Source organism: Panthera onca, chromosome F1, assembly GCF_046562875.1.
Source record: "Panthera onca isolate mPanOnc1 chromosome F1, mPanOnc1 haplotype 2, whole genome shotgun sequence".
NCBI classification, from domain to species: domain Eukaryota; kingdom Metazoa; phylum Chordata; class Mammalia; order Carnivora; family Felidae; genus Panthera; species Panthera onca.
The window spans coordinates 27,810,530-27,838,416 of record NC_138355.1 but is presented as its reverse complement, the minus strand read 5'-3'; the positions used below and the strand labels follow the sequence as shown (position 1 = coordinate 27,838,416).

The 27,887-nt window shown below is 41.3% G+C and overlaps 1 protein-coding gene across 1 annotated transcript in view; it reads left to right on the top strand.

Annotated features, from left to right (window-relative positions):
- The window catches only part of LAMC1 (laminin subunit gamma 1), a 128,374-nt gene that overhangs the window by 86,146 nt on the left and 14,341 nt on the right, over positions 1-27,887 (top strand). Inside the window, exons 3-20 of the mRNA XM_060643753.3 lie at positions 1,298-1,428; positions 3,519-3,685; positions 6,470-6,658; positions 7,429-7,546; positions 8,943-9,041; positions 9,131-9,267; positions 9,871-9,993; positions 10,085-10,274; positions 10,585-10,697; positions 12,829-13,050; positions 13,170-13,358; positions 18,789-19,034; positions 19,523-19,676; positions 20,281-20,423; positions 21,376-21,554; positions 22,573-22,729; positions 26,759-26,964; positions 27,394-27,473. Coding sequence (XP_060499736.1) covers positions 1,298-1,428; positions 3,519-3,685; positions 6,470-6,658; positions 7,429-7,546; positions 8,943-9,041; positions 9,131-9,267; positions 9,871-9,993; positions 10,085-10,274; positions 10,585-10,697; positions 12,829-13,050; positions 13,170-13,358; positions 18,789-19,034; positions 19,523-19,676; positions 20,281-20,423; positions 21,376-21,554; positions 22,573-22,729; positions 26,759-26,964; positions 27,394-27,473 — 2,843 coding nt within the window. The remainder of the gene's footprint in view (positions 1-1,297; positions 1,429-3,518; positions 3,686-6,469; positions 6,659-7,428; positions 7,547-8,942; positions 9,042-9,130; positions 9,268-9,870; positions 9,994-10,084; positions 10,275-10,584; positions 10,698-12,828; positions 13,051-13,169; positions 13,359-18,788; positions 19,035-19,522; positions 19,677-20,280; positions 20,424-21,375; positions 21,555-22,572; positions 22,730-26,758; positions 26,965-27,393; positions 27,474-27,887) is intronic.

Here is a 27,887-nt window from a genome sequence, read left to right as displayed (position 1 = left end):
GGTGTGGACACTGGCAGAATGATTCATTGGAATCATCATTATAACAGTCTACCATAGAGGTAAACATCTGACTAAAATTAGCTCAATGAAAGGGCATTTATTATAAGGGCTTAGAGCTCATAAAACCTAGGGGAAAACTTTAACTTTCATTCTTGTCCTCTGTTATTATGGTACACCTACCAATTTGATCAGTTGTGGTTTCTTCAGATTTGTTCATTTGCTCAGCCTATGTATTTGAGCACCCACTGTATGCTAAGCACCAGGGAGACTGCAGTAAACAAAGCAGATAAGTCCTTCTCTTGTGGGGCTTAGAATCTTGGTGGTGATTAGAATGGTGGGCTTAGAATGATGGTGGCGGTGGCAGTGGCGGGGTGGGGGGAAGGTGATGGAAAGAGACAATATAAATAAAACAGGGGGCACCTGGGTAGCGTCTGACTCTTGATGTTGGCTCAGGTCATGATCTCACGGTTTGTGAGTTCGAGCCCTGCGGGGGGGTCTCTGCGCTGGCAGTGCAGAGCCTGCTTGGGATTCTTTCTCTTCCTCTCTCTCTGCGCTTCCTCCGCCTGCTCGCTCTCTCTCTCTCTCTCTCTCTCTCTCTCTCAAAATAAATAACTTAAAAAAAATTAAGACAGGAGAGTGAAATAGGGAGTTGGGGTGGGCAGCAATGTTTAGTTGGGTGGCCAGGGAAGGCCTCACAGAGAAGTGACATTATGGGAAGGATCAGGACAAAACTGCATCTGATTAGCCCCAGCCAGCATAATGATTTATTATTTTGTACTTGGATGTCTCTCCCAGATCTATCAGTAGTGGACTAGGGATGGAGGGAGAGGTAGATGATGGTACAAAATGGGCAGGAGGAGACAGTGACCAGCATATCTAATACCACTGTGGTGCCCCATGAGCTCTGTGCTGGCTTCTCTGCTGGATTTGGGGCACGGATACAGGGTGGAGAGAAGGGGCGTGTGTACGGAGTCCCTCCTGTATGCTAAGCCTTTAAAAGTATATTTCCTCTAAGCCTGTCAACAGCCTTGTGAAGAAACGATTATTATTCCTGCTTTTTGGGACTCTGAGTGATAACAACTTAGATCAAAAAAAGGGAAGAGTCCAGAAGGAGAAAAATACTAGGAAATTAAGGGAGTCCTCGAATAATATATCTGATTTAATGCTAGAAGAGGACACAAGTCACATGATATATTAACTGTTGGAAAAGTTTAGAAAATTTTGTTGCATATATGTCCCTCATCTTCAGTTCCTTTACCTTTTTCTGTTTTTTTTATTAATTTTTTTTCCCTCACAGGAATGGGTAACTGCCACTGACATCAGAGTCACACTCAATCGCCTGAACACCTTTGGAGATGAAGTGTTTAACGACCCCAAAGTTCTCAAGTCCTACTATTATGCAATCTCTGATTTTGCTGTGGGTGGTAGGTAAGTAAATCATTAAATAACTTTGAAAATGACTGGAGCTTTGGTTTATAAGTGAGTGTAGCAACTTTCTTACAACCATATTAATTAATAATTTTGTTATTTCTATAACCTTGTCAAATCAGCGCCCTTGCTGAATTCTTGCTGGGCACCTCAGCACAAAGCGATGCAACAGGCACTCTGAAGCCACCATGGAAGCATAGGACATTCACCTGCTGAAAAGGACTTGACCTTCCAGGATCGTACAAATGAATGGGGCAGGCAGTGTATGAACGTGTGAAAAATTAAACACGTGTTTTAGATAAAAAGAGGCCCTATGTCAGAGAATGAGACAGAACTCTCAGGCTAGAGAAGCAGATGGGAACCAAGCTGGGCCTTGAAGAATGGGTAGAATTTGGATAAGGAAGCAGGATAGGTGGGTGGGATTCAGGAGGGTGGGTGTGCCATGAGTAGAACTATAGGGTTGAGGAGGTACCTGGGTAGCTCAGTCGGTTAAGCATCTGACTGGCTCAGGTCATTATCTCATGTTTGTGAGTTTGAGCTCCACATCGGGCTCTGTGCTAACAGCCCAGAGCCTGGAGCCTGCTTCGGATTCTGTGTCTCCCTGTCTGCCCATCGCCCATTCGCACTCTGTCTCTGTCTCTCTCTCTCAAAAATGAATAAATATTAACAACAACAACAAAAACAAAAAAAAAGAAGTGTAGGGTTGGGAAATTATAGGCTTACTAGGCTTAAGAAAAACCTCCTTGGTGAATATTTGGAGTAAATGGAGTGAAAGCTGATGGAGGCTGTAATCAATGAGAAATCGTGTACTTTTTTGAAGTAAGACTATGATATCTAAACAGTGGTTAAGATTAGTTGCAGGCAAGGTGAAAGAGTGCCATCAAGAGAATTTATATTCTTGTTATGCTGTGATGTAGGTGTTAGATGACAAATATCTGGCATTAGGGTGGTGACAGTAGATTGGAAAGGAACAATTTAGGTGGATTTCATTGTGAAGCAAGAATTATCAGGCCTTTAGGCAAAGATGATTTTAAGGTTTAATGATTAGGAGAGTGATGGCACTATTAATGAAATAAGTGAAGAAGATGAGTTAATTTAGGGAGATGATGAGTTGTAGACATCTAAAATTTTAGGTTATGGGGGATATGTAAATTTGTGCATTAGTGAAGGATAGGAGTCAGGAGAAAGATGAGAGCTAGGGATATAAATTTAGGATATATCTGGCACACTGTAGATGTTCAGGAAAGGTCTGAGTGTATTAGGACATAGTAGTGGAAGCTGTGGAACTGATTCTGTCTGTAAAGAAGCCAGTGAGGGAAACATCAGGACACCAGAACGCGTGTTAATACTCATGGACATTTCCATGAGTCCTTAATTTATGACTGTGCCTGCATCCGAGGGATCCTTCAGGGATTCTTGCCCCAAACAACCTGAGAGAATATCAAGCTCCCAGAGTTCCATATGGTAGTTGAATGTCTCTTACTACCTTCAGATCAGGAAAATCATTATGACAGATCATAGCTGACATAATTATTGACTTATAGTATGCCTGCACAATCCTAGGCACATAAATAAAGCAGCTTCTTGACCCTCTCAGTAACCCTGTGAAATTCACATTCTCATCATCCCTATTTAATAGCTAAGGCACAGAGGTTAAGTTACATTGGTAAGTCATAGGGCAGGGTTTCAAACATGTATCCTGGCTTCAGAGTCCATGCTCTGCTTAACCTCTGCACTTGGCCGCTCCTTGACACATGCAGTTGACTTCCGGAAGTGATCCTCCAGATGGCCTCAGAAATTGTTAGAGACTTTCTTCTTATGTCTGGTCAATGTCCCATCCCTGGTTAAATACAGATGGGGTGGTGGTGTTTTTTTGTTTTTTGGGGTTTTTTTGCTTGTTTAATTTTAATTCCTACCTAAAAACTCAATCATTACTTAATTTTGCTTAGTTCCTCAGTTTACAGTTTTGAGTGGTAAAACTAAAAAATGTTCTGAGGTTGCTTTTAGTTCTCTCTGTACATCATTTTTTTGTATCCATTTCTGGGACTTTGTGGCTGTTTCTTATTTCTGAGTGCCTGTTCTCTTCCTAGGTGTAAATGTAACGGACATGCAAGCGAGTGTGTAAAGAACGAATTCAACAAGCTGGTGTGTAATTGTAAACATAACACTTACGGAGTGGACTGTGAAAAGTGTCTGCCTTTCTTCAATGACCGGCCGTGGAGGAGGGCGACCGCCGAGAGTGCCAGCGAATGCCTGCGTGAGTGCCCCTTGGCCTCCAGCTGTTAGATTATCTTGAGGGTTTCCAGAGTGGGGAGCGGGAATGGGTGACTTCCTTCTGTTCCTCCTTGCAAGGAAAACCCTGAAAGGCAGTGCTTCTTCCATCATTTGAGAGCATGGAACGGTAAACTTACACGCACATCAGAGGAAAATCCTAGATGAAGGCAATTGGCTATGGATATAAAGTATGCTCATTTTGTGTTTCCTTCATGAACACACATACCAGGGTGGGGGCAGCATCTCCAAGGTTTGGAACTTTGCATAGATCCAAATAGTGGGCAAGTGTAGCCTCCTGTAAAATTTGGTTTCTCTAGTCTTTTCTTTGCTGCACATGTAGAATATTTTCCTGCCAATGGTCATTTACTCAAGCAGTCAGGATCATTTATTAATATGTGTCGGATATGTTGATTTCTAGACTAAGACTGTCATTCAAAAGATGATTTTCCCAAATTATTTTTCCTTTATTTCATGAAAGAGCCCAATAGGGAGAATCTTCCTTCTCCTCCCGTGCAGATGTGGGTGGCTTTGGGAAGGAGAGTAGATTCTAGTATTTCTAGAAAAATGTAAAATGAAAAATATTATACATTGTTTATCCCTTCATAATGGCTTGGTTTATTTTGAACAGATAGAGAAAGATGTCTCAGGAGAAAGGAACCATGAAACTATGTGATTGTGATTTGCCAAGGACTTAAAAATAAGAAAATTTTAAAGCAGATATAATTTTTTATGACCTTATAAATATTTATCATCTACTCTTGATAAAGGGATAAGAAAGAAGACACTCCACACTCACTGGAATGGTTGGCAGAAACCTTGAGAAACGACCAATATTTTGTCTCATGACTATTTCTATTAGTTGCCTAGAGCAGATTTTCTTTTTATTTATTTTTTAATGTTTATTTCTGAGAGAGAGGGAGAGAGAGAGAGGGAAGGAGGGAAGGAGGGAAGGAAAGAGTAGGGGCAGAGAGAGAGAGGGAGACACAGAATCTGAAGCAGGCTCCAGGCTGAACTGTCAGTACAGAGCCTGATATAGGGCTCAAACTCATGAACCATGAGATCATGACCTGAGCTGAAGTTGGGTGGTTAACTGACTGAGCCACCCAAGGGCCCCTAGAGCAGATTTTCTTATCTTCCCTTTTCCTCAGCAATTCCCAGATCTGAAGATAAATTGTGCAGCTTCCTCTAGAATTCCTACATACTTGCTTGACTTTCTCTTCTTTTACTGAACTGTAATATCTAGTGTTAGAAGCTACAGGATTAAGGTCTTAACAAAAAGAATGACATGCCCCTAAGATGTGACATTTAAATAAATGTACACATGTGTTTGACAAGTATTCTGTTCAATGATAGGGTCACATTTGGAGTCTCTCCAGGACCATTATGAGAAGAATAAACAAGAGATTGCCAATTTACCACTAGCAGACAGGTGGTTTGCCTTCTCACCAGCTGATGATAAAGGAGACACAGCACCTGCTTTACCTGGGGGTTAGGACAGTGTAGACAAGGGAACTGTTCTGCTCCACATCCCAGACCACCAAACCTTTTAGCTGGGGATGGACCGAGTTTGGCTGGGGATGGGATGTGCAGAATAATCTAGAGAGGCTTGAGAGAAGAGAAATAGCAAATGAAGAAGAGAATGGGAATTCTACAAGTTACTTAACACAACTCTAATTTTTGCTACCAGTGATTCAAGTTTCTAAAAAGTATTCAAGTATAATCCTATTAAAAAAATAATTATAAAGAAGGGGAGGTGAAAAAAAGAAAATATATATACTCAAACATTTTTTTAAAACAACTTTATCTGAAATCAAATAAAACTTTAGTGCTTAAGATACTGCCTGTACTTTGTGTGGAATATATAATTCTAAGGAAAAAAAACTTAATAGAAATGTAATAAAGAATTTCTGTGACTACATGTATGTGTTCTTAAAATGTAGTTGCATTGTGTAGGGAATATAGTTGGCATTGTGGGTCCCCAGTGGATGACTGTGTCTAGTGACACTGAACGTCCCTTCAGTCCTGCCTCCATCTGCAGGGGCACCAATCTTACCTCACGTGTCTCTGGTTCCCCCAGTCTGGCTATGCAAGTAGTCTGGCACTTCGAAAGTTAGTGTCTTAATGTATTTGAATCATCTGAGGGCTGAAAAGTGAGGTAGATGAAAGCCCGCATATAAATTGGCACCTTGTTTTTGAAGCTGGTATTGAATGAAGGATAAGGATTTAGAAAAATTAGAATTCAACTTGGCTTTTACTTGCATTTAAACAATTGCCCAGAGATTCTAAGTACTGGAATTTCTTGTATTTTATGGTGGCCCCGGGGGGTTTTGTTTTAAGAAATTTTATTTTATTTTATTTTATTGAGAGAGAGTGAGAGCATGAGCGGTAGAGGGAGAGAGAGAATCTTAAGCAGGCTCCACACTCAGCGTGGAGCCTGACAGGGAGCTTGATCTCACGACCCTAGGATCATGACCTGAGCCAAAATCAACAGTCAGGAGCTTAACCAGCGGAGCCACTCAGGCACCCCGATGGCATTGTTTTTGATAAGACCATTTCTTGGTAAACTGATAATGTGGCCATCTAAACCCTTTACTGACATACTCCTTTTTGTTTTTAAATGAACGACGCATCAAGTAGGCGGTCTTATCCTACCACCCTTTGGGCCACAGGGATATGGGAAATTATGGTTTGGTTTTCTTGGAGTCTTGAAAATGCTGTTTGGCTAAGGAACATAGATCTGACTTAACCCATATGTTTTGGCCAACAGCCTGTGACTGCAATGGCCGATCACAAGAATGCTACTTTGACCCTGAACTATACCGGTCCACCGGCCATGGTGGCCATTGCACCAACTGCCAGGGCAACACGGATGGTGCCAAATGTGAGAGGTGCCGGGAGAATTTCTTCCGCCTTGGGAACAACGAAGCCTGCTCTCCGTGTCACTGTAGTCCTGTGGGTAAGTGACAGGCAGAGTCAGCTTCAGCCTGATGGATTGAAACACAAAATAAGGGCTCCCTGTCTCCCCAGAAAATCTTTGTTTCCTAAGTATCTGCACAGGTTAGGTATGGAAGTGTGTACATTATTGTACCCCCACCTCCACTCTGTTTAACCAAGTTAGGCTTTCAAATGATTTTCTGGTGTGTATAAAAGTGTGGGGTTGGCCTGAGTAATGGTTTTGTAAATAATTAGTAACACGATCCCAGAAACCAGTTTGAACTTTGACTGTAAAAGGTTAGCTGTTTCGTGAGTTCTTCCTTGTTAATGACTTTGTTTAGTTTACAGTCCTTAGAGGGCTGAACTTTCTCAGTATGTTGGTGTGTGTTCAGAAACATAGAGTGCTCTTAGTCTGTTCTACTCTTTCAAGAGTTTGACCTTTATTTTGTTGTGCCTGTATATACTTAAGTTCTAGACGTGGGCCTTAAGGATCCTGTGCTTGCCCACAGAGAAGGGACTGGTTTTGAGTACAGTTTATCGTTGGGTGCAGAGTGCCTTGTTTTTCAACATTGATGAGCAGGGTGTGTGTCTGGAAAGTTAAAATGTTATGGCTTAAAAGGATATTATTTTGAGACAGTGAGGATTTAAAATTTGATCTTTATTCCCTCCGTAACAATCTAGAGATTACGTATTAGGTTTCAGGCAGTGTTTTTAGTTACCATTTTTTTTTTTTGATTTGGCATATTAATTTTACTTTCATACATGGTTGTTGATAAGCTCTTTAAATTTTAGGTTCTCTCAGCACACAGTGTGATAGCTATGGCAGGTGTAGCTGTAAGCCAGGAGTGATGGGTGATAAGTGTGACCGCTGCCAGCCTGGATACCATTCTCTCACTGAGGCAGGATGCAGGTAAGACTTTTCAAAACCAGGAAAAGGGGGCAGAATCTAAATGTAGTCGATTCAAAACAAGAGATCTTGTGGTTTGTATAAACATTTTTCCTTATAATAATCGTCAACAGGATTCGAAACTTCTAGCTCTAATGATGATCCAGGATTGGTTTGTAACAGAGATTAGGCAGAGTTTTTATTTTTTTATTTAAAAATTTTTTAAATTTATTTTGAGAGACAGAGGGAGAGCACAGGCGAGCAGGAGAGGGGCAGAGAGAGAGGGAGAGAGAATCCCAAGCAGGCTTCACACTGTCAGCACAGAGCCCAGCTTGGGGCTTGAACTCACAAACCATGAGATCATGCCCTGAGCCGAGATCAAGAGTTGGATGCATAACAACTGAGCTACCCAGGTGCCCGTAAACAGTTTTTTTTTTTTTTAAAGATATTTAAAATAAATTGAACATTCCTTCCATGTTCTTCTGGATGGCTTGCCACCATAAATTATACCTTTTGCACTATGCCCTTTGTTTCCCCCAACTGTTTCTATATGGTGCAATAATTACATGCTCTGTTGAATTCAGAAGTGTTGTTGAAAGGTTAGGTGAACAGAGGAAATATACGGAAATGGAAAGGAAAGCTGCAATTTGGTCTCTATTGGTACATAAGTAAAGATTTGTAAACAGGAGTTTCTTGGAAAGGAAGAATGACGCCATGATTCTGTTCAGATTACATTTTACACTAAACTCTATGTTAGAAGACATGCATCTAAGCCACCTTAAAAGCAATGTAATTTTTTTGTATCTCTTTTTCCTTGCCTAAGCAATAGAGAATCACAAAATGATATTGCAGAGTGTGCTTGAATACCATTCTATTAGCATATTAGAACAAATGGATGATTTACACTATAAAAACTAAAGATAAAGAGAATTGGATGGTCTGTCTTTGTAGACCCCCGAGCAATTTTTTTTTTTTTTAATTTGAACCCAAGTTAGTTAACATATAGTGTAATAATGATTTCAGGAATAGAATTTAGTGATTCATCACTTACATATAACACCCAGTGCTCATCCCAACAAGTGCCCTCCTTGATGTCCCTCACTCATTTAGCCTATCCCTCCCACCCAACACCCTGCCAGCAATTCTAAGTTTATTCTCTGTATTGAAGAGTCTCTTACAGTTTGTCTCCCTCTCTGTTTTTATATTATTTTGTAAGCAGAGTTTTTAGTATAGAAATGTGATAGGTATTCTTAATTGAAACCAAATTCATATATAAAACTGATTTTAAGACTTTCACTTTTTTACGTATTCCTTTTTTTAAAAAATAAAATGTATTAACATGTAAAACCAAAAGTTGGCTTTGAGTGTGGAATTTCTTTCTCATTTCTCTCATTGTTTTACTCCTTTTCCCATCCAATAGGCCATGCTCTTGTAATCCTTCTGGCAGCATAGATGAATGTAATGTTGAAACAGGAAGATGTGTTTGCAAAGACAATGTTGAAGGCTTCAATTGTGAGAGGTAGCTCATTCTTTCTCTAGCTGTATTTTTTTTTCTGATACCATATTTCAAGCACAACAAATTCCTGGTTATATCTTTATGTTTTTCAGGTGCAAACCTGGATTTTTTAATCTGGAATCATCTAATCCCAGAGGTTGCACACCCTGCTTCTGCTTTGGGCATTCTTCTGTCTGTACAAATGCTGTCGGCTACAGTGTTTATCCTATAACCTCTACCTTTCAGATCGGTAATTTGGACCTTCCCTTCTGTCTCCCAGAATTGTGAGACTAGACTTACAGCAGTTTAAAAAAATTTTTTTTAATGTTTGTTTATTTTTGAGAGAGGGAGAGAGAGCATGAGCAGGGGAGGGGCAGAGAGAGAGGGAGACAGAGAATCCGAAGCAGGCTCCAGGCTCCGAGCTGTCAGCACAGAGCCCAACGCAGGGCTTGAACCCAAGAGCCATGAGATCATGACCTGAGCCGAAGTCAGACGCTTAACCAACTGAGCCACCCAAACGCCCCAAGACTTACAGTAGTTTTAAAAAATTAATAATTTTGAGGATTTTTTGATAGTGGTAACATTTTGTTTTTCAGTGTACATAATGTTTTGTTTGGCTCTTTGTTTGGCTTTTTAATTGAATGAAAACATGGCTTTAGAATGTACTGTAGTATAAATTTACATAAAAATCAAAATATAGCTTGAGGGGTATAGCATATACAGGTACTGCTATAGGAGCCGTGTATTCAAACTGTTTATTGCTGACTTTCTATATATTTTGTGGTCTATAGAGGACCTGAGTTCAGGATGTTTACGAGGTGATGGCACTTGTGTTCTCATCCTGTGCTTGCAGATGAGGATGGGTGGCGTGTAGAACAAAGGGATGGCTCTGAAGCATCACTCGAGTGGTCCTCAGAGAGGCAGGATGTCGCCGTCATCTCAGATAGCTACTTTCCTAGATACTTCATTGCTCCTGGTAAGTAAGACTGGGAAGCAGTCTGGCGCCACGTGTGTCCCTGTTTACTCTCATTGTTACGTTCTCACACACCACTGTGTCTGCTTTCCAGCGAAGTTCCTGGGCAAGCAGTTGTTGAGTTATGGCCAGAACCTCACCTTCTCCTTTCGAGTGGACAGGCGAGACACTCGCCTGTCTGCAGAAGACCTGGTGCTTGAAGGAGCTGGCCTGAGAGTGTCTGTGCCCTTGATCGCTCAGGGCAATTCCTATCCAAGTGAGACCACTGTGAAATACGTCTTCAGGTAAGACCGTCTTCTTTGGAAAATCTGACTTGACCAGAATTCTAAAAGTAGTTTCTTTACCAGTCTTACTGGGCCTTAAGGTGTATGTTGGAGAAAAACGTCTGGGTTATAAGGGTGGTTTTGGAAAAGGAAGCCTTCCCTTTATTTACCTGTATCTTTGCAGTTGTATTATCAAACCAACAGATCCATTTCTGACTTGGTTAGATTGTCAGAGCCTTGCATTGTTGGTGGCTTAAATGAATAAGAAATGCTTTCTCAGTACCCAGAATTTTCCTTATAGAGGTTAATATAGATCTTTCTTTCTCTCTAGGCTCCATGAAGCAACAGATTATCCTTGGAGGCCTCCTCTTACACCTTTTGAATTTCAGAAGCTCCTAAACAATTTGACCTCCATCAAGATCCGTGGGACATACAGTGAGAGAAGTAAGTTATGATATGATTTAAGAGAATTAAGAAGACGATTGGGTAAAAAGATCCACAATAATGTAAAAGTTTATCTCTAAAGTCCCAATACTATAAAACTTGATCCTAAAGAAGTGGTATAAACTACCTTGTTGTACATGTAAAAATAATGCATTTGTTTAACCACATTCAAGGACCTGGAGAAAATTTGCTAAAATTAATAAGTGGCATTGTTTCATAATGAATAAGCCTAATGAGGTTACTTTATATCTACACGTATTCCAAGAATCCTTTTTTTTAAATGTTTATTTATTTTTGAGAGACGGAGAGCATGAGCAGGGGAAGGGCAGAGAGAGAGAGGGAGACACAGAATCCAAAGCAGGCTCCAGGCTTTGAGCTGTCCACACAGAGCCTGACACAAGGCTTGAATCCACGAACTGTGAGATTATGACCTGAGCTGAAGTTGGATGCTTAACTGACTGAGCCACCCAGGCCCCCCTATATTCTAAGAATCTTGAGTGTAATTCTACTGACTCACATTGCCTCCTCTTTATTTCTTAATGTGCCTTTAAAATTTTTTTCCTATAGTTTTTTTTTTTGTTTGTTTGTTTGTTTGTTTGTTTTTTAATGAGGACCTTTTTCTGTAGAAAGCTAAAGCTGTTTGGGTGGAGTCAGAGTGGTGGTGTGGCATAGTGAGTGACATCAGCAGCTTGGATGTATTGGTTTTTGAGATGCCTACATGAACATCCAGATGAAGAGGTCTTATAAATTGTTGGAAATATGGGTCTGGGCTTAGGAATAAGTTAGGACGAGAGATCTGGAATTGAAAGGTTGACTACATATGGGCAGTACTTTTTAATTGAAAATGAGACCAAAAATAGAGAAAAAGTGCAACCCAGAAACATAGTTATCTAAAGACTATGCCCTGAGACTCAAGGGAGAAAAAAGAATTTTGAGGAGGAGAAACGATTAATGGGTTTATAAAGATGGCTCTCTTGGATTTTGGATTGGGTGACTAAGGAATCATTGGCAATTTTTTGTTTAAAGAGGGTTGAAACTGAAGTTATATTGCAGTGCTTTGATAAGTAACTAGAAGGTGAAGCAGTAGAATAAAGCCAAAGAAGTTTGGCTGTAAGGGAAGGAAAAGAGGTGGATTACAGTTCAAGAAAAGTGACAAGATTAGAGGAAGAGTACTTTTTAGGATGGGAGACTTCAGAATGGTTACAATTGGAAGCACTTTAACCAGTGGTTGTTTCTCATGATCTAACTGCTAACAAAACCCCATAAATATATCAAAGCAGTAATACAAGAGATGTTCTTTAGCCTCAGGTTGTCAGGTTCTAAGAATTCTATAAACAGCAAGTGATATTTCATAACATAGGGAAATAAACTTGAAACATTCTGGAGCAGAATGGAAATTAAAAGGAAATATGATGAAATAAAGGACTGCCATGTCATAGGATGTTCCTGCTGAGGCCATCCCATGCTCTGTTGAGTTGGATGAACCATTGGTCTAAGCCAATATAAGGCTTCCTCTCTTTTTTTTTTCTTCTGGAAATGGGGAAGCATTGTGATATATGGCATATTTGCTTGGGAATAATTGCATATTTGCCAAAGTAGCCCTGAGTATTAAAACTTGTATAGCAAATTTTCCTGTTTTATGCAGGGCACAAAGCATATTGAGTGGCACTTGTCAGCACGTGCTCTTTGCTCTTTTATTCCTGAGCTGTGCTGTCAGCGCCTGCTTCTGTGGCAGGAGAACAAAAACCCTGCTTAATGGCTATGGACTTAAACTCTTCTTATCCCCTGCATTCTTGCTCCAATCTTTTCTTGCCCCAGAATATTTCCCAGTGCTTTTCCTTTGTCACATTGGTGATTGAGAGAACTGAAGAATCCAACAAATCCAGTTGTTGTGTGTGTGTGTATGTGTTTAAAAATGTTTGCTATACTGCCCTTCCAAATACTTAATGCTAGGTACCCCACAAATGTTGTGAATGCTATTTTCTAGTTATCTCCTCCAAAAGATGACTTAACTAATAGTTGATTTTCTCTGGAATTTTGTATCTGATAACTCTCTAGCTTTATTAACTTTCTGTAAGCTTTTGAAAAACAGAAGCCAGTTCAGTGATTCTCCTGCCCACGTCATACACAGGTGCTGGCTATTTGGATGATGTCACCCTGACAAGTGCTCGCCCCGGGCCTGGGGTGCCTGCAACGTGGGTGGAGTCCTGTACCTGTCCTGTGGGATACGGAGGGCAGTTTTGTGAGATGTGCCTCTCAGGTTACAGAAGAGAAACTCCGAGTCTCGGGCCATATAGCCCGTGTGTGCTCTGTACCTGCAATGGACACAGTGAGACCTGTGACCCTGAGACAGGTGAGCAGATGGTCTTTGGTGGCTGCTCGACCTCCGTCATCTAGCAGATGGATGGGAAGTGTTCATGGTCTCGTGTGCTTGCACACTGGCCTGTTCTCTCATCCCCGCTCTCCACATAGGTGTTTGTGACTGCAGAGACAATACAGCTGGACCCCACTGTGAGAAGTGCGGTGACGGGTACTATGGAGATTCGACCGCGGGCACCTCTTCCGATTGCCAGCCCTGTCCGTGTCCTGGGGGCTCGAGTTGTGCCGTTGTCCCTAAGACTCAGGAGGTGGTGTGCACCAACTGTCCCACTGGCACCACTGGTGAGTCCACTCTTCCGTAGGCTCTCAGTGTTCCATCCCAAAAATCACTCGGGAAGAGGAGCTCTGGGGGCTTGCGGACTTTTGTCTGTTTCTTTGGTTCAGTGATTATGGTGTTCTGGGTAGGCAAAAGTTTGGTTAGGAAAGAGATGTATTATCAATTTATAGAATCGTATCAGATACAAATAATAGCCAACATATTTATGGCCACATACTTCTCGGAGCACTTGACACATTCTGCCTCATTAATCCTCACAACCCCATGAGGTGGCTTTTGCCATGACCCCCATGTCACAGCCAAGAAAACTGAGGCGCAGAGATATTAAGTTACATGTCCCAGCTGCACGGCTAGTCACTGGAAGAGCTCATGACCACTACAGTGTACTCTCCCCGACATGAGGACCAAAACTGGATTTTTAGTTTGTGGGGCTGTCCTGGGATTCTTGATATAAACTGGTATTTTTTTAATTCTTTAAATTCTTTCTGTCTTTAAATAGTCCTTTTGGTGCATCATTGCCCATCACATTTAGTTGGGAAAAAATATTTGTATAGCTTTGGATAGACCTCTGTTCCTATTCTCAGAGTTTCTTTCTTTTTGATAAGAACATAAAACTAGATCTTTCTTGGCTACTCAAGGAACTGTCGTGCTAAGGACTCCAAATCTCACTGATGACCATTCATTCCTCTTTTTCCATTGACTTTAGCCCCCATGTAATAGAGAGGTTCTGGCTAGGCTTCAGATACGATTAAAAACTTTTTGTTCAAAAGATATTGCTGCAGAGCAGGGAAATAAGTAAAAAATAAAAAACACTGACCTAATAATTTGTATATCTTGTATGTCATCAAAACATTGTTTATTCGTTGGGAAACATCAAAACACTTCATCTTCCTTTCACTACTCCACTGAGCCCACACTAGGCACAAGCACATTGTAACACAAAGAGATTCAATCATTTGCTTGAGGTAGTTGAGAAAAGGAGTAGAAACTAGTGTTGACTTTCAGGTTTTTTACTCTTTTCTGTCTGTATGTGTGTTCTAAAACAGCGGCCCAGCAGAGGCTCACAGATGGCATTTCTCTGACCTGATCTCATTTCCCACCACCCACTGTTGCCTTCGCTGCTCCTGCTCCAGCCATCCTGGGCTTCTTGTAATCCATCAGATGAGCCAGACTCTATGGCTTGCCATACATGATGTTCTTTTTTGAGAATACCTTACTCCACTTTTTTCCACTCAAACCTCACTTTTCTTGTCCAACTCCAATCTTTTCCATGGAGTTGGGTTGAAACTTCACTTCCCTAGGAAGGCTTTCCTCAGTGAACCCTCCCCGCACTACCACCTCAGGTTTTTAAGACCCTTTACTCTGCTGCCACAGCATAGCTCAAGATCCCACTTGCTTAGAATCTATACTTAGATGTACCTGATAAAATGTTTTGACGAGAGATCCCTTTGCTCATTCTGTTGTTCCATTGGGTAGTCTGCAAGCATAAAACTAAGCTAAGCATTTGGGGGTGTTCATTCATGGCAGTACTGAATAATACAAATGGTGCACTGAGACGACTTGGGATACGTAATGGAGAGATGGAGTGTAATATAGGAGATCTTGCAAAATGTTGTAAACCCGTTAGTCTATAACTAGATGCCTCTCACACAAGACTTGTGAAATACATTCGTCTTCTTTGTCTTCTTAGTTATCACCTGGCTTGAAGGAGATGAGCAATAGCACTTCTTGAGGATGTTAATTGAGGTAGAGGTCCACCTGAAAAACAGCCCAGACCCTGTGAAAAATAATGCCATTGCTCGTTAGTCCTATTTCCTGCTTTACTTTTTTCATAGTGCTTTTTAACCACTTGATATTTTTCTGTTTATTCATTTGTTTGTTGTCTGTCTTTCCTCTCCTTCACCCCAGTTTAAGCTCCACAAGAGCAAGGACTTCTGTCTGTCTTATTCATTTTTGTATCCCTGACACCCCGAATAGCACTTGACATGTATACTTGTTGAATGAATGCAGATATTTTTTGGATGATGAATAGAGATTGCAGATGCAGGGTAAGGTGTTCCTCATTTAGAAGGCTACTGAAGAATAGAAATAACTACTGATAGTCCCTGAGATCTTCACAGATGAGATCTTCTTCACAACATCTTTAAAATGATCTTTTGGGGTAAATTAATAATAATATTCTTTTTTCAATACATTTATTTGAGTCCCTGGCTTTGGGAATGAAAATGCAGAGATGAATTAGGGATGGTCCCTGCTCTTCAGGAGCTAAAAGTGTGGAGGCAAACACAGATAATTTTTAGACAGTGTGGTTAGTTCAGACAAAGGAACTCACGTAAGAGGGCCAGAGGTGAAGGAGCAACACCTCCCCGAGGGTGGGGACAGAATGAGAAGGAAAAACTAAGGCCCAAAAAAGTACATTACTTGCCCAGAGTCATGTAGGCAATCCATCCAGGACTTGAACCTACATCCTGGACTCCGCGACAAAAGGGGATGGGTTAGCTGTCACGTTGCTGGGAGATATTTTGGAGTGAAAGCTTCCCCTGGGCTACCATGCACCTCTGTTTTAGGTCATTTTTTTAATTGTTGTATTCAAAACCAGTTTCAAGGCATTTTAAATATACATCATATCTAGAATAGCCAAATTATCTGATAAAAAGCAAAACTGAAATGCTGTTCTGATCCTAGTCTGGAGAAGGCTCTTGGGTGAGGGTCTGGTAACTATGTATATCACAGACCAGAAGCTTCCTTTCCTCTCTTAGTGTTTCATTCCTTCCCCCCCTGCCTCACCCCCAGCTAGAGTTGCTGTTCACCTCATCAGTGGTCTCCATTTGCCAAATGCAGGGGTCAGTTTTCAGTCCTCATCTGACCCCGTCTCCCAGCAACACTGGACTCAGTTGACTGCTCGCTCTGCCCCACACATTTCCCCTCTCGCCTTCGGTGACACTGCCCCCTCTTGGGTTTCGTTCTTTCCCTCTCCTCTGGAGTTTCTGTTGATCACTTCTGGTTCTCAGCCTAAAACTTCCATGTCAACTCATCTATATTCTCCCCTCAGGTGAACGAGTCTTGTCCTTCAGGCTTCAAAAGCCTTTCTGTGCTTACTAAAAAAATCTGCGTCTTCAGCCCCGACTGTGCTCTCCCCTGAGTGGCAGCTACTTACTTGCCGTCTCCACTTGGCGGGTGGGCTGGAAGCCTTCCATTTGCCCCTTCACATCCGTTCTTTATTCTTCTCCACCCTGACAAGGCCTGTGTGCACCACATCAGATGGACCCTCCATTTGTGTCCAGGCAGCAGGAAGTACATACAGGAGGTCGGGGATGGGGGTGGGGGCAGAGTATTTATTCCAAGGCCTCCTCTCCATAGGGTCCTTGAGGCTGGTGACCTTAATCAAGGTTCTCAGTTACAGCCAGCCTTTTCCAGACCACCCTTTCTAATGTGAGACTCTGGTTAGCTGCTCCCTCCATCCACCCACTGAGGCCCAGGTCATGGAGCCCGACAGTCACTACCACAGGTGCTACACTCTCTTCAGGGATTCCTTACACCCATACTTGTGTAGAGAGTATGTTTATTAAACTGTCTTTAGGTCTTGCTAATTTGAATGTGTCTTTCATTTTCTGCTGTCCTCTTGAGTCACAGGGCTAAAGGCATTTTTAAGCATATCCAAGCTACATCTTTGATTTCTTCTCTTTTTTTCTAACCCAACCCTGTCCTTACCCAATCTTGTTCAACTGCATGAAAATACTCACATCCACCTAGTTGCCCAAGCTAAAATCCTAGGCTTATCTTTAATTCTTTCTTTCATTTCCTGGAAGCAGTCAGCCAGCACGTGTGATTGAGTCTGTCTCACATCTGACCACTTTTCACTGCCTCCACTGCCACCACCCTGGTCTACACCACTGCCCTCTCTCACCTGGAATAGTCTAATTGGTCTCCTAATGAGCCTCTCTCACTCTGTGGCCCTGTAGTCCACTCTCACATGGCAGCTGGGATAATCCTTTTTAAATGTATTTCAGGTCACATCACTTCAAAAACCCTCGAATATCACTTTAAACCAGACTTTTTACTGTGACCTACATGATTGGCTCTTACTACTTCCATAAGCTCATCTTGTTTTTCTGGCACATTCTTCCCTTGGATATTATCATGGCTGTTTTCTTCCTGTCTTTACATTATCATCCCAAATATCTCCTCTTTACAGAGCTTTCTCTAACCACCCAATCTGAAGTAGCCATTGCCCTGTCACTCTGCCATATTGCTCAAAATGTTTTAATTTTCTTATGCTTATCCCTATCTGAACTAATCATTTTTATTTATATGTCTGTGGATTGGTCTCCCCAGCTGCAGCATAAGCTTTGTGAGAGTGGAGATCTTGTCCGCCTTGTTCACCACATCATCCTGACAACCTAGAACAGTGTCTGTGTAATAGATGCTCGGCAGGTGCTTGTTAAATGAATAAATGAACAAACCTTTGTTTCTCCAAACAATTTAGGCTCATTCAGGCCCTATTAGCTACAAAGATATCAAGAACCCAACTTGAGCTAATGATAATGGAGAAATGGAAAAGAAAAGAGGAGGAGAAGTGAGTTTAGTATGGTGGAAAGAGTCCTGGATTCTAACTGTTTGGTTGTGGGCAAGTTACTTAACTTCTCTGTTCCCTTAGCTATAATAGAAGCTGGTGGCAAATGACGATCTCTTTAAGTTATCTTCTAAATACTCTGATTCTGTACCAGTTGACACTGCTCGAACAAGGATTAGCACAAACCTTTTACTTTTTTAAGAAAATTGTCCTGCTTACTCTGTTGTATGGGAAACTTAAGATATCGAGTGGCCCTTCATCTGTTTTAATATCATGAACAAAACAAACATGAATGTGCCATCCCTTGGGACTGGAGAGGTTAATAAACCCTGAGCCTGACTCATTTGCAAAGTACTTTTTTAAATGTTTGTTTATTTATCTTTTTGAGAGAAAGGGGGAGGGGGGAGGGGCAGAGAGAGATGGGGACAGAGGATCTGAAGCAGGCTCTGTGCCGACAGTACGGAACCTGATGCGGGACTCAAACTCACAAACTGTGAGATTATGGCCTGAGCCAAAGTTGGATGCTTAACCAACTGAGCCACCCAGATGCCCCACAAAGCACTTTTAATGCGTGATTTCGGTTAGTCCCCAGGACAGGTGATGTGGAATGGGCAGAGCGGGTCCTGTCTTTCTAATAACAAAATGGAGGTGTGCCTGGAGTCATTCAGCCGGTACTGGCACAGGGCCAGGACTGCAGCCCAGGTCTAGAAGCTTCTCCTGGGCTGGTGCCCTGTCAGCTGCAGCATGCCGCCTCACATCTGATGGTTAAACTAGAATCTTTGTGACCAGACTGTTTGTATCCAATGGCACCAGAAATGTCTAAGGCCCTTCTCTTGTAACATCAGATTTGTCTCATGTCCAGGTAAAAGATGTGAGCTCTGTGACGATGGCTACTTTGGAGACCCTCTGGGGAGAAATGGCCCTGTGAGGCTTTGCCGCCTCTGCCAGTGCAATGACAACATCGATCCCAATGCCGTTGGAAATTGCAATCGCTTGACAGGAGAATGCCTGAAATGCATCTATAACACTGCTGGCTTCTATTGTGACCGATGCAAAGATGGATTTTTTGGAAATGCCCTGGCCCCCAATCCAGCAGACAAATGCAAAGGTGATCTAGCCATCGGCCAGATTCTGTCACGGTTGTACTCATGTGTTCTGAGGATTCATGTGTGGTCTCTTTAAATACTTCCAGTTGTTTGGTCTAACAAGGCACTGTTCAATAGAAATTGTGAACCTCTCGTAGTTTAAATTTCTCATAGACATGTTGAAATAAAGAGAAACAGGTGAAATTGATTTTAATGATACATTTTATTTCACCTAACACATCTACTATACTACACGTTTTAGTGACTAATGAATTAAAAATTATCAAGATGTATGTTCTTTTTTCCCCACGCTAAGTCTTTAAAATGTGGGATGTATATCACATTCGCAGCACATCTCAAGACCAGCCCCATTTCAGGTGCTCAACAGCCAACGGTGATTAGTGGCTACTGTATTGGTTCAACTGAAGTGTAAAGGGTTTGTTTGTATTGTTTACATTTTAGTCCTTCTCCCGGGCGATTTGCATCTTTTGCTCTCTGCTTCCCCCCTTAGCCTGTGACTGCCATCCCTATGGAACCGTGAAGCAGCAGAGAGGCTGTAACCCTGTGACTGGGCAGTGCGAATGTCTGCCCCACGTGACTGGCCGGGACTGTGGGGCCTGTGACCCCGGCTTCTACAACCTGCAGAGTGGGCAAGGCTGCGAGAGGTGAGATGCCAGGTGCCTTTGCTGGAAGTAATCTTTGCTTTTTTAATTGGGAGAGGTGAATTTTTCTGAGCTATATGTAACGGTAGCCTTGATTTTGTTCAGGAGTTGAGTGCCCAGTTGAGGCAGAGTATCCTTAGAGGCAATCCTGGACAGTTGTAATTAAGCTAATGGGAGAAAAGAGTGGAATGAAGCTTCCCCAGTTGTGTCAGAATCACCTGAGCAACAGTTAGAAGACAATAAATCACATGGTGCTCTCTGACGCACTGAGAATCAGGTCCTCTGGGGCTTGCAGCCTGGGAATTGCTCTTTTCCAAGCTCTTGGTCAGTACATATGCGGTGCCAGGTTGGAGAGTCACTTTGTAGTGGTTTTAGCAGTGAAATAACTGTATTTGTGGGTTAGGTTAGAAAAGGAGGTTCTCAGTAGAACCCCTGAAAATTACTTGAACCTCAGGCGCTTAATAGCCCATAACATTTTGTCTTAATAGCCCTTTACATTCTGTTTTCTAATACAGATTACATCAGTTCTATGCTGAACGGAGGTGGGGGGAAGGTTTGCTGAGAGTCCGTTTTTCTTACCTGAGAAATGTTGTGTGTTCATTTTCAGGTGTGACTGCCATGCTTTGGGTTCCACCAATGGACAGTGTGACATCCGCAGTGGCCAGTGTGAGTGCCAGCCTGGCATCACGGGTCAGCACTGCGAGCGCTGTGAGGTCAACCACTTCGGGTTTGGACCCGAAGGCTGCAAACGTAAGGACTTTTGGGGGCATAGAACTCAAAGTCTTTCCTAATGCCAGTTAGAACTGCAGACTTTGACAGCCTCTGTCTGGCCCCATGGCTTGCAGTCAGGGCAGTACCTAAGCCATCATCAATGAATATTAGCCTTGTCTCATACTCTGGGGATTGGGAGCTTCTCGGGTTCCTTTGCGGCCACCTTATTTACATCTTCTTTTATATCATTTCTGATTCTTTCTCCAGTCTTTTGTCTTTCTGAGGGGAGTCTCCCTTTGATTACTGGACTTTCCCACTGTGCTTAATGAAAAATTTTTATTGATCGCATTCTGAGAGCAGATAATGAAATGGTGAGAGACTTTGCTCACAACTTGTTGGTCGACTTACCGGCTGCAGTTCCTTCCCACCCTTGGGGCCCTTTTGGTTCAGTTACATCTAAACATCTGCTTCTCCTTGGCATAAACACTTGCCTGGAATTAGGCCTCAGAACACTTTGGTGCTTTGCTTTTTGAATTCCTTCATTTCTCCTGTGGAATGTAGCATAAATCATTGACCCAGTTCAGAGAACAAAGCAAGTAAACAAACTATAAAATAATGCAAAATAAGTATTAGCATTTGGGTTTTCTAGATCCTTAGTGAGAGAAGCATTAAACAGCAGAGAGATGAAGGTAGAGAAGAATTCTTGAAGTGCAAAAAAGGGCACTGACTAGTTCAGTAGACTAATTTCTATAATTATTAAGTAACATAAAATGTGCCCCCTCCAAGGGGTGTACATTTTACTTTGAAACTCACTTTTGCTGTAAAAATTTCTGTTTTCTCTGCTAAGTAGAATTAACTGTTCAAATTCTCATAATTTGGCCTGGTTTTAAAAAATGTCTACTTATAATGCCTTATTGATATCAATCTGAGTTAAAAGAACTCACTCTTCCTTCTTTTCCCTGTCATGTACTCTCTTCCCTTTATTCTGCAGCGTGTGACTGTCATCCCGAGGGATCTCTTTCACTCCAGTGCAAAGACGATGGTCGCTGTGAATGCAGAGAAGGTTTTGTGGGAAATCGCTGTGACCAGTGTGAAGAGAACTATTTCTACAATCGGTCTCGGCCTGGCTGCCAGGAATGTCCAGCATGTTACCGGCTGGTGAAGGATAAGGTAAGCTGTCCACCATGCATTCACTCGTTCACTCATTCACTCACTCAGCAGACATTGAAGGGGTGCTTCCTGTGCACTTAGCTTTGGAGAACAGATGGTAAACAAGGTAGACATGGTCCCTGTCCTCCAAGACTTATGTTCCAGTTGGGAGACAAATAATAAAAATTAAAGAAAGAAAAGTACTAACTGAGGTAAGCACCAGAAAGGGTACAGACAGTAACTGGAGGAACTACTTTCTATAAGGCCTCTCTAGGGAAATTTATTTAAGGTGAGATCTGAAGAATAAGAGGGAATAAGCTGAATGAGAAGTGACAGGTAGGCTGTTCCAGGCAGAGGGAATATGAGATACACAGGCCTCAAACGTGGAGGTTGTCTGGGGCTCCTGAACGAGGAGGGCTGGTTTGCGAGAAGACGGGAGAGGTTGGTGGACATAGCTCATGTTGCACCATGTCAACCTTAGATTTTACTCCAGATCCAGGGAGAATGCACTGAAGGGTTTTAAGCTAGGAAATCCAATTCATATTTTAAGAAGAACACGCTGTTATGTGAAGAATGATGGTCAGGAGTGGGGTAGAAAGGGAAGCCTGGATTGAATTGGATAAGTATGTGTGTTTGGGGGCAAGGACAGGGAAAGTAAGGTAGCTGGAGGCATTGGTTATTGAGATGGAGATGACTCAGGGAGAGCAGATTTAAGAGAAGAAAATCAAGAGTATAGTTTTGGATGTTGAATTGAGAGATACCTATCAGAGAGCCAAGTGGAGGTATCAGAAAAGTAATTTAAAACCTAAGAGAGAGGTCAGAACTGGAGAATCATCCACATGTAGTGTTTAACGTCAAAGGAATAGACTTGATAGTTTCTCTCTGGAAGCTAGAACAATAAAGAAAAACCACCTGTGTTACCTGTTCAAAAGTGGACATAGGTGGAGTGTGTAGACTTGCGTGTGTATAGAGTGCCCCTTGATGATTGTTCCTGCAGGAAGTCCAGCTGGGTTCTCTGTATGTTCTTCATCATGTGCAGGTTGCTGATCATCGAATGAAACTCCAGGAATTAGAGAATCTCATAGCAAACCTTGGAACTGGGGAAGAGGTGGTGACAGATCAAGCCTTTGAGGACAGGCTAAAGGAAGCAGAGAGAGAAGTTATGGACCTCCTTCGAGAGGCCCAGGATGTCAAAGGTATACATGTTTAAACAGTGGGTAACTTCTGCCAGATAGCCCAATCTTTAGACGTGGCTCCTAGTTCAAGGTTAGTTAGTACAGCTTTACAAAATTCTCGATTTCTTAAACTATTTGTAGAATATGAATTTTTTCAAACCATCTGTGAAAATACAAGAACTTGTCAACTTAATGTTTTTGGATACAGCAAGTGAAAAGAGTTCTCCCAACACATCAGAAACTATTAGATGTTAAAATTCTAAGTGTTTTATAAATCTATTCTATTACAAAGTGTTTTAAAACAGTTTTTAAAAATCATGAAAGGTATGCATTTTGGGTGTACATTATTTTAAGTAGAAAATTTGAATTTGGATTTTTTCTGTTATTCTAGTGAGTCAGAATTTATTTTATGCACTGCTTTATTTCCTTAGGACCCTCATAAGGAAAAAGTGTAGTCTTCAAGTACTGACTGTTCTGTTTAATAAGTGAACAAATGTTCTAATGACATCGTGTAAAGTACATTTTATACTGTGGTGTATTTAATGTCCTTTGCAATTATGTCACTTCTCTGTACATTATCTGTACCATATTATGATGAGATAAGCTGATTATGTCAGCTTATCTGATCATAAGCAGAGAAGGAGTTGGTTTAAGATTTAGAAAACTATTTCAAAATACTTTATTGACTTTAAAGGAACTTGAGTTTTTAAAACTTTGAAAGTAAGAAAAAGTTATTTTAAAATATTTACTTTTAAAATCACTTTAGGGGCACCTGGGTGGCTCAGTGGGTTAAGCATCTGACTTCAGCTCAGGTCATGATCTCACAGTCTGTGAGTTTTTGCCCCGCGTCAGGCTCTGTGCTGACAGCTCAGAGCCTGGAGCCTGCTTCGGACTCTGTGTCTCCCTCTCTCTGTGCCCCTCCCCTGCTCATGCTCTGTCTCTCTCTGTCTCAAAAATAATAAATAAAAACATTTAAAAAAAATCACTTTAATGTTTTTAAAAAATTTTTTAATGTTAATTTTTGAGAGAGACAGAGCACAAGCTGGGGAGGGACAGAGGGAGGGGGGGACACAGAATCCAAAGCAGTCTCCAGGCTCTGAGCTGTCAGCACAGAGCCCAATGCAGGGCTCGAACCCAGAATCACGAGATCATGACCTGAGCTGCAGTTGGACGCTCAACTGACTGAGCCACCCAGGCACCCTTGTTTTATTTTTATTTCTTACTCTGAATTAAGCTTTTTTTCTAAATTTGGACAAATGCTTTTCTACATTTACTGAGTGCCTGTAGTATACCAGGCATTGTGCTAAACACCAGTTAATGAAAACATGAACAAGATACTGCTCTTTCTATCAAAGTGTTCCCCATCTGGCTAAGGTCACTTTTGTCTAGAGCATCCCATCGTTGAGGTACAGGTGTTCACAGATACTCATAGTAAATGTGCATTAACATTAGTACATTTGGAACCACAGTGATTGACCTCTTCATTGAGTTTATGAATCTACCCATTTGGAGTTAGAGAATCTTCCTATCAGAGTACAGGTCAACAGAAACTAAATATAGTCCTTATTTCTTATTGTAGATATCCCTAATGTATATAATTTTGATTTTATAAAATTAATGAGGAAGGAAGTAATTTGGATGCATCTGGTTTGGGCCAGTTTGTTGAATTTTTATATGAGAGTCCAGAAATCGTTCTATAAGGTAAATTTTTAGAAATTTAAAAATAAGAAGTTGAGGCGTCTGGGTGGCTCAGTCCATTAAGCATCCAACTCTTGGTCTCAGCTCGGGTCAAGACCTTGCAGTTCATGAGTTCAGGCCCCGTGTTGGGCTCTGTACTGACAGTGTGGAGCCTGCTTGGGATTCTCTCTCTCTCTGCCCTGCTTCTGTTCATGCTTGCATACTCTCTCACTCTCTCTCAAAAAAAAAAAAAAAAAGAGGTCAATAGTTTGTTAACTTTAGTTGTGTTTTGTGGTGTTGGTACATTTTAAGTGTTAAACATAGAATAAGAAGAACTTAAATGTTTCCTGTTGTGTTTATTCCTGTTCTTTGCGTTTTTAGTATGTTCATTTGTTGGCAAAACCTTTTGGCACACATTTTTCCTGTAATGTATTCTCTTGAAACAACAAATTCCCATTGAAGAATACTGCCATACTCATTGAAGAATTGAATGCAGAGTTATCAATAACTGTTGATCAGTCCATTGGAGAGCTGGGGTGCCAACACCAGGAGCACATGGGAGCAGTCAAGAGGCAAGAAAGGGGGGTCAGCCAGCATTGATCGCATCTTAGTGCAGCCCCAGCTAGGTCTAGCTTCCTCTGGCCTTGACTGCCTCCTTTCCTCTATTAGAGCAGACAATCCCATTGGACAGAAGCTTTGACAGAAGCCATGGTCGTCATGCCTCCCCGTGAACCACTTGCAAGGCAGGAACATAATGGGCTGCTGCTTCCCGGGGCTTGGGTAGCACCATAGCCGGGCTAGGGTTAAAGTCTGCTCCCACTAAGGCTTGGTTTCATGGAGTTCCTGGCTGACCTTTCTTACTTAGGTTCAAACTAGCCAAGAATAAGAATATCTTCACAATGATTTATCCTTTCAGACCATCCCTGAGTGTTTATTTGTAGTTTAAACTTGTGTTTATTCTGCAGCTTTAAAAGGAGATTATATGGTGCAACTAGGTTTTGCAATTTGAAGGCATTTGAAGTGATCCTACCAGTTGCATTATCTATTCCCTTTTCAGTTACTGTTGTTTCTCTCAAGCTGGCCAGAGAGATTGGTATCTGTTACATTCCTGAATGTCTAAAGGGAAGGGGCTTTTATAACTTCATTGGCTGCTTGTGCTTCCTAAGTCTAAATGATTTTCTATGATTTCGACACTTTGTCTTTTGTTGTTTTCTTAAAAATCTTCAGATTATTAAAGAAGTGGTTGATCATTCAAGCAGGGTCACTGTCTATAGTTAGGCAAGAGTTTTGCACCACACCAACTGTGCATGAGTATTTGGTGACCCTGCCTACGTGGTTGCTGTTTTCCAAACCTGTATTCATCTTTATTGATCTTAACCGTGACCTCTCCTCTTTTTCACATTCCTTAGAAAATTTAGATGCCAACTCTGAACATCATGTTGAAATAAGAACTGGTCAATTTTGCGTAGGACTTATGTATACTAATATGTGTGTTAATATAATGTGTATTAATATAATCTTAGGACACGTGCGAGTTTTGACAGTGCCAATCATATTTGCATGGGCTTATATTTATCTTTTGATTTATTAGGACATAGGTATGAGATTTAGGCTGAATGGGCACAATTAAAAAACAATTTGAAGAACTCTTCAAAAGCAGAAATCAGTATGAAAGAAATGACATGGGTATTCCAAGGGGTGGGAGGTGGCAGCAAGTCTGTATTTAGTTTAAAATACAAAATGAACCTATTTTTTAATTTTTTTAATGTTTATTTATTTATTTTGAGAAAAAGCGAGTTGGGGTAGAGGCAGAGAGAGAAGGTCCAAAGCAGGCTCTTCACGGTCAGCATAGAGCCCTTGAGCCGAAATCAAGAGTTGGATGCTTAACCAACTGAGCTACCTGGGCGCCCCTAAAATACAAAATGAATTTAATCGGCCACACTTCAACATCTGTTTTGAACCTGGTTTTTTCCTAGTTTAGAAAAATGTCTAGCACTCAGAGCTGGTAGTGCTTTTAATATTTTATTTTTATGATTAAATCTGGCATGTGCTGGAATATCAAACTTTCCTTTGTCAGACATTTCTTGGGTGTCTCCTTTTTGCTAATCACTGTGTAAGACTGGGAATGAGTAAGAAAGAGAAGCTCACAGTCAGTGGAACCGACAGACACACAGTTGGAGACAGTGTTATAAATGCAACAGTGGAGGTGCAACTGGGCACACAGTAAAGACTGACCAGTCCTGCCGATGGGCTTAGGAAAAGCTTATCGGAAAGATCTGTGTTTGGAAGAATAAGGTTTTGCCTCAGCTTTCATGTAAGATACGTCCCCTGCTTCAGATAATTTATGGACTTTCTTCTGCGCTGCCATTGCAGATATAGACCAGAATTTGATAGATCGCCTCCAGAGATTGAATAATACCTTATCCAGCCAAATTAGCCGTTTACAGAATATCCGGAATACCATTCAAGAGACTGGAAACTTGGCTGAGCAAGCACGTGCCAGGGTAGAAAGCACTGAGCAGTTGATTGAAATTGCGTCCCGAGAACTTGAGAAAGCAAAGATTGCTGTTGCCAATGTGGTGAGTGATTGGGAAGGTCTGAGGTTGGGTTGTAGGAGTCCCCTGGTAATTTGTAGCAAGTCTGTTACTGTCTGTTGAATGCTTCAGTTAAATTGACTTATGTCTTTTTGTCATGGACCAAGAAAGCCACATTGCTCATAGTTGTCATTAAATAGTTATCACGAACTGGATAAAAACCAAAGGACATCTGGGTCATTTCTCTAGCTTTGTTCCTTCTATAGCACTAGGCAATTTAGACTTCCCTTATCCTTTGATGAAAACAAATAGTAATCTGTAGCCAAGGAGGCTAATAATAAGTAAAGATCTTTTAATTAATGAGACATTCTTTCTGCTAAATAGTACTGATACAAATTTGGTTTTGACACTTGCTTTATTAAATTTAAATAATTCAGTCCTTTGAGATTAGTGCTTTATTTATTTCCTTTTCAGTCAATCACTCAACCAGAGTCTACCGGGGACCCAAACAACATGACTCTTTTGGCAGAAGAGGCACGAAAGCTTGCTGAACGGTAACCTCCAGATCCCTGTGTTTTCATGGTTAAGCTAGAACTTTCCTTACAGTGTGTACTTATTGTCCCTCCTTTACCCACACACACTTTTCACATATCCCACTTTGGCAAAGTTTGCTCTCTTTTCTGAAATGTCATCGGCTATGTGTACTCTTTCCTTTGAAATTAGAATATTTACTTTGAATATTTGAATATGATGCTTTGGAGGGAAATTGTATTTGCACTTCTCAAAGAAAACCATAAAATTTTTAGATGTCTAATTTCAGAACCTTTAAGTTGATAATAAGCTCAGTTGAATTTAATTGTTTTTTTTAATTTTTAAGGTTAATTTTTAACAAAAATGCTTAACTCTCATATTTTAAGAGACATTTACTAACACATAGTACATTTGAAAATCAGCCCAAGAAAACAGAC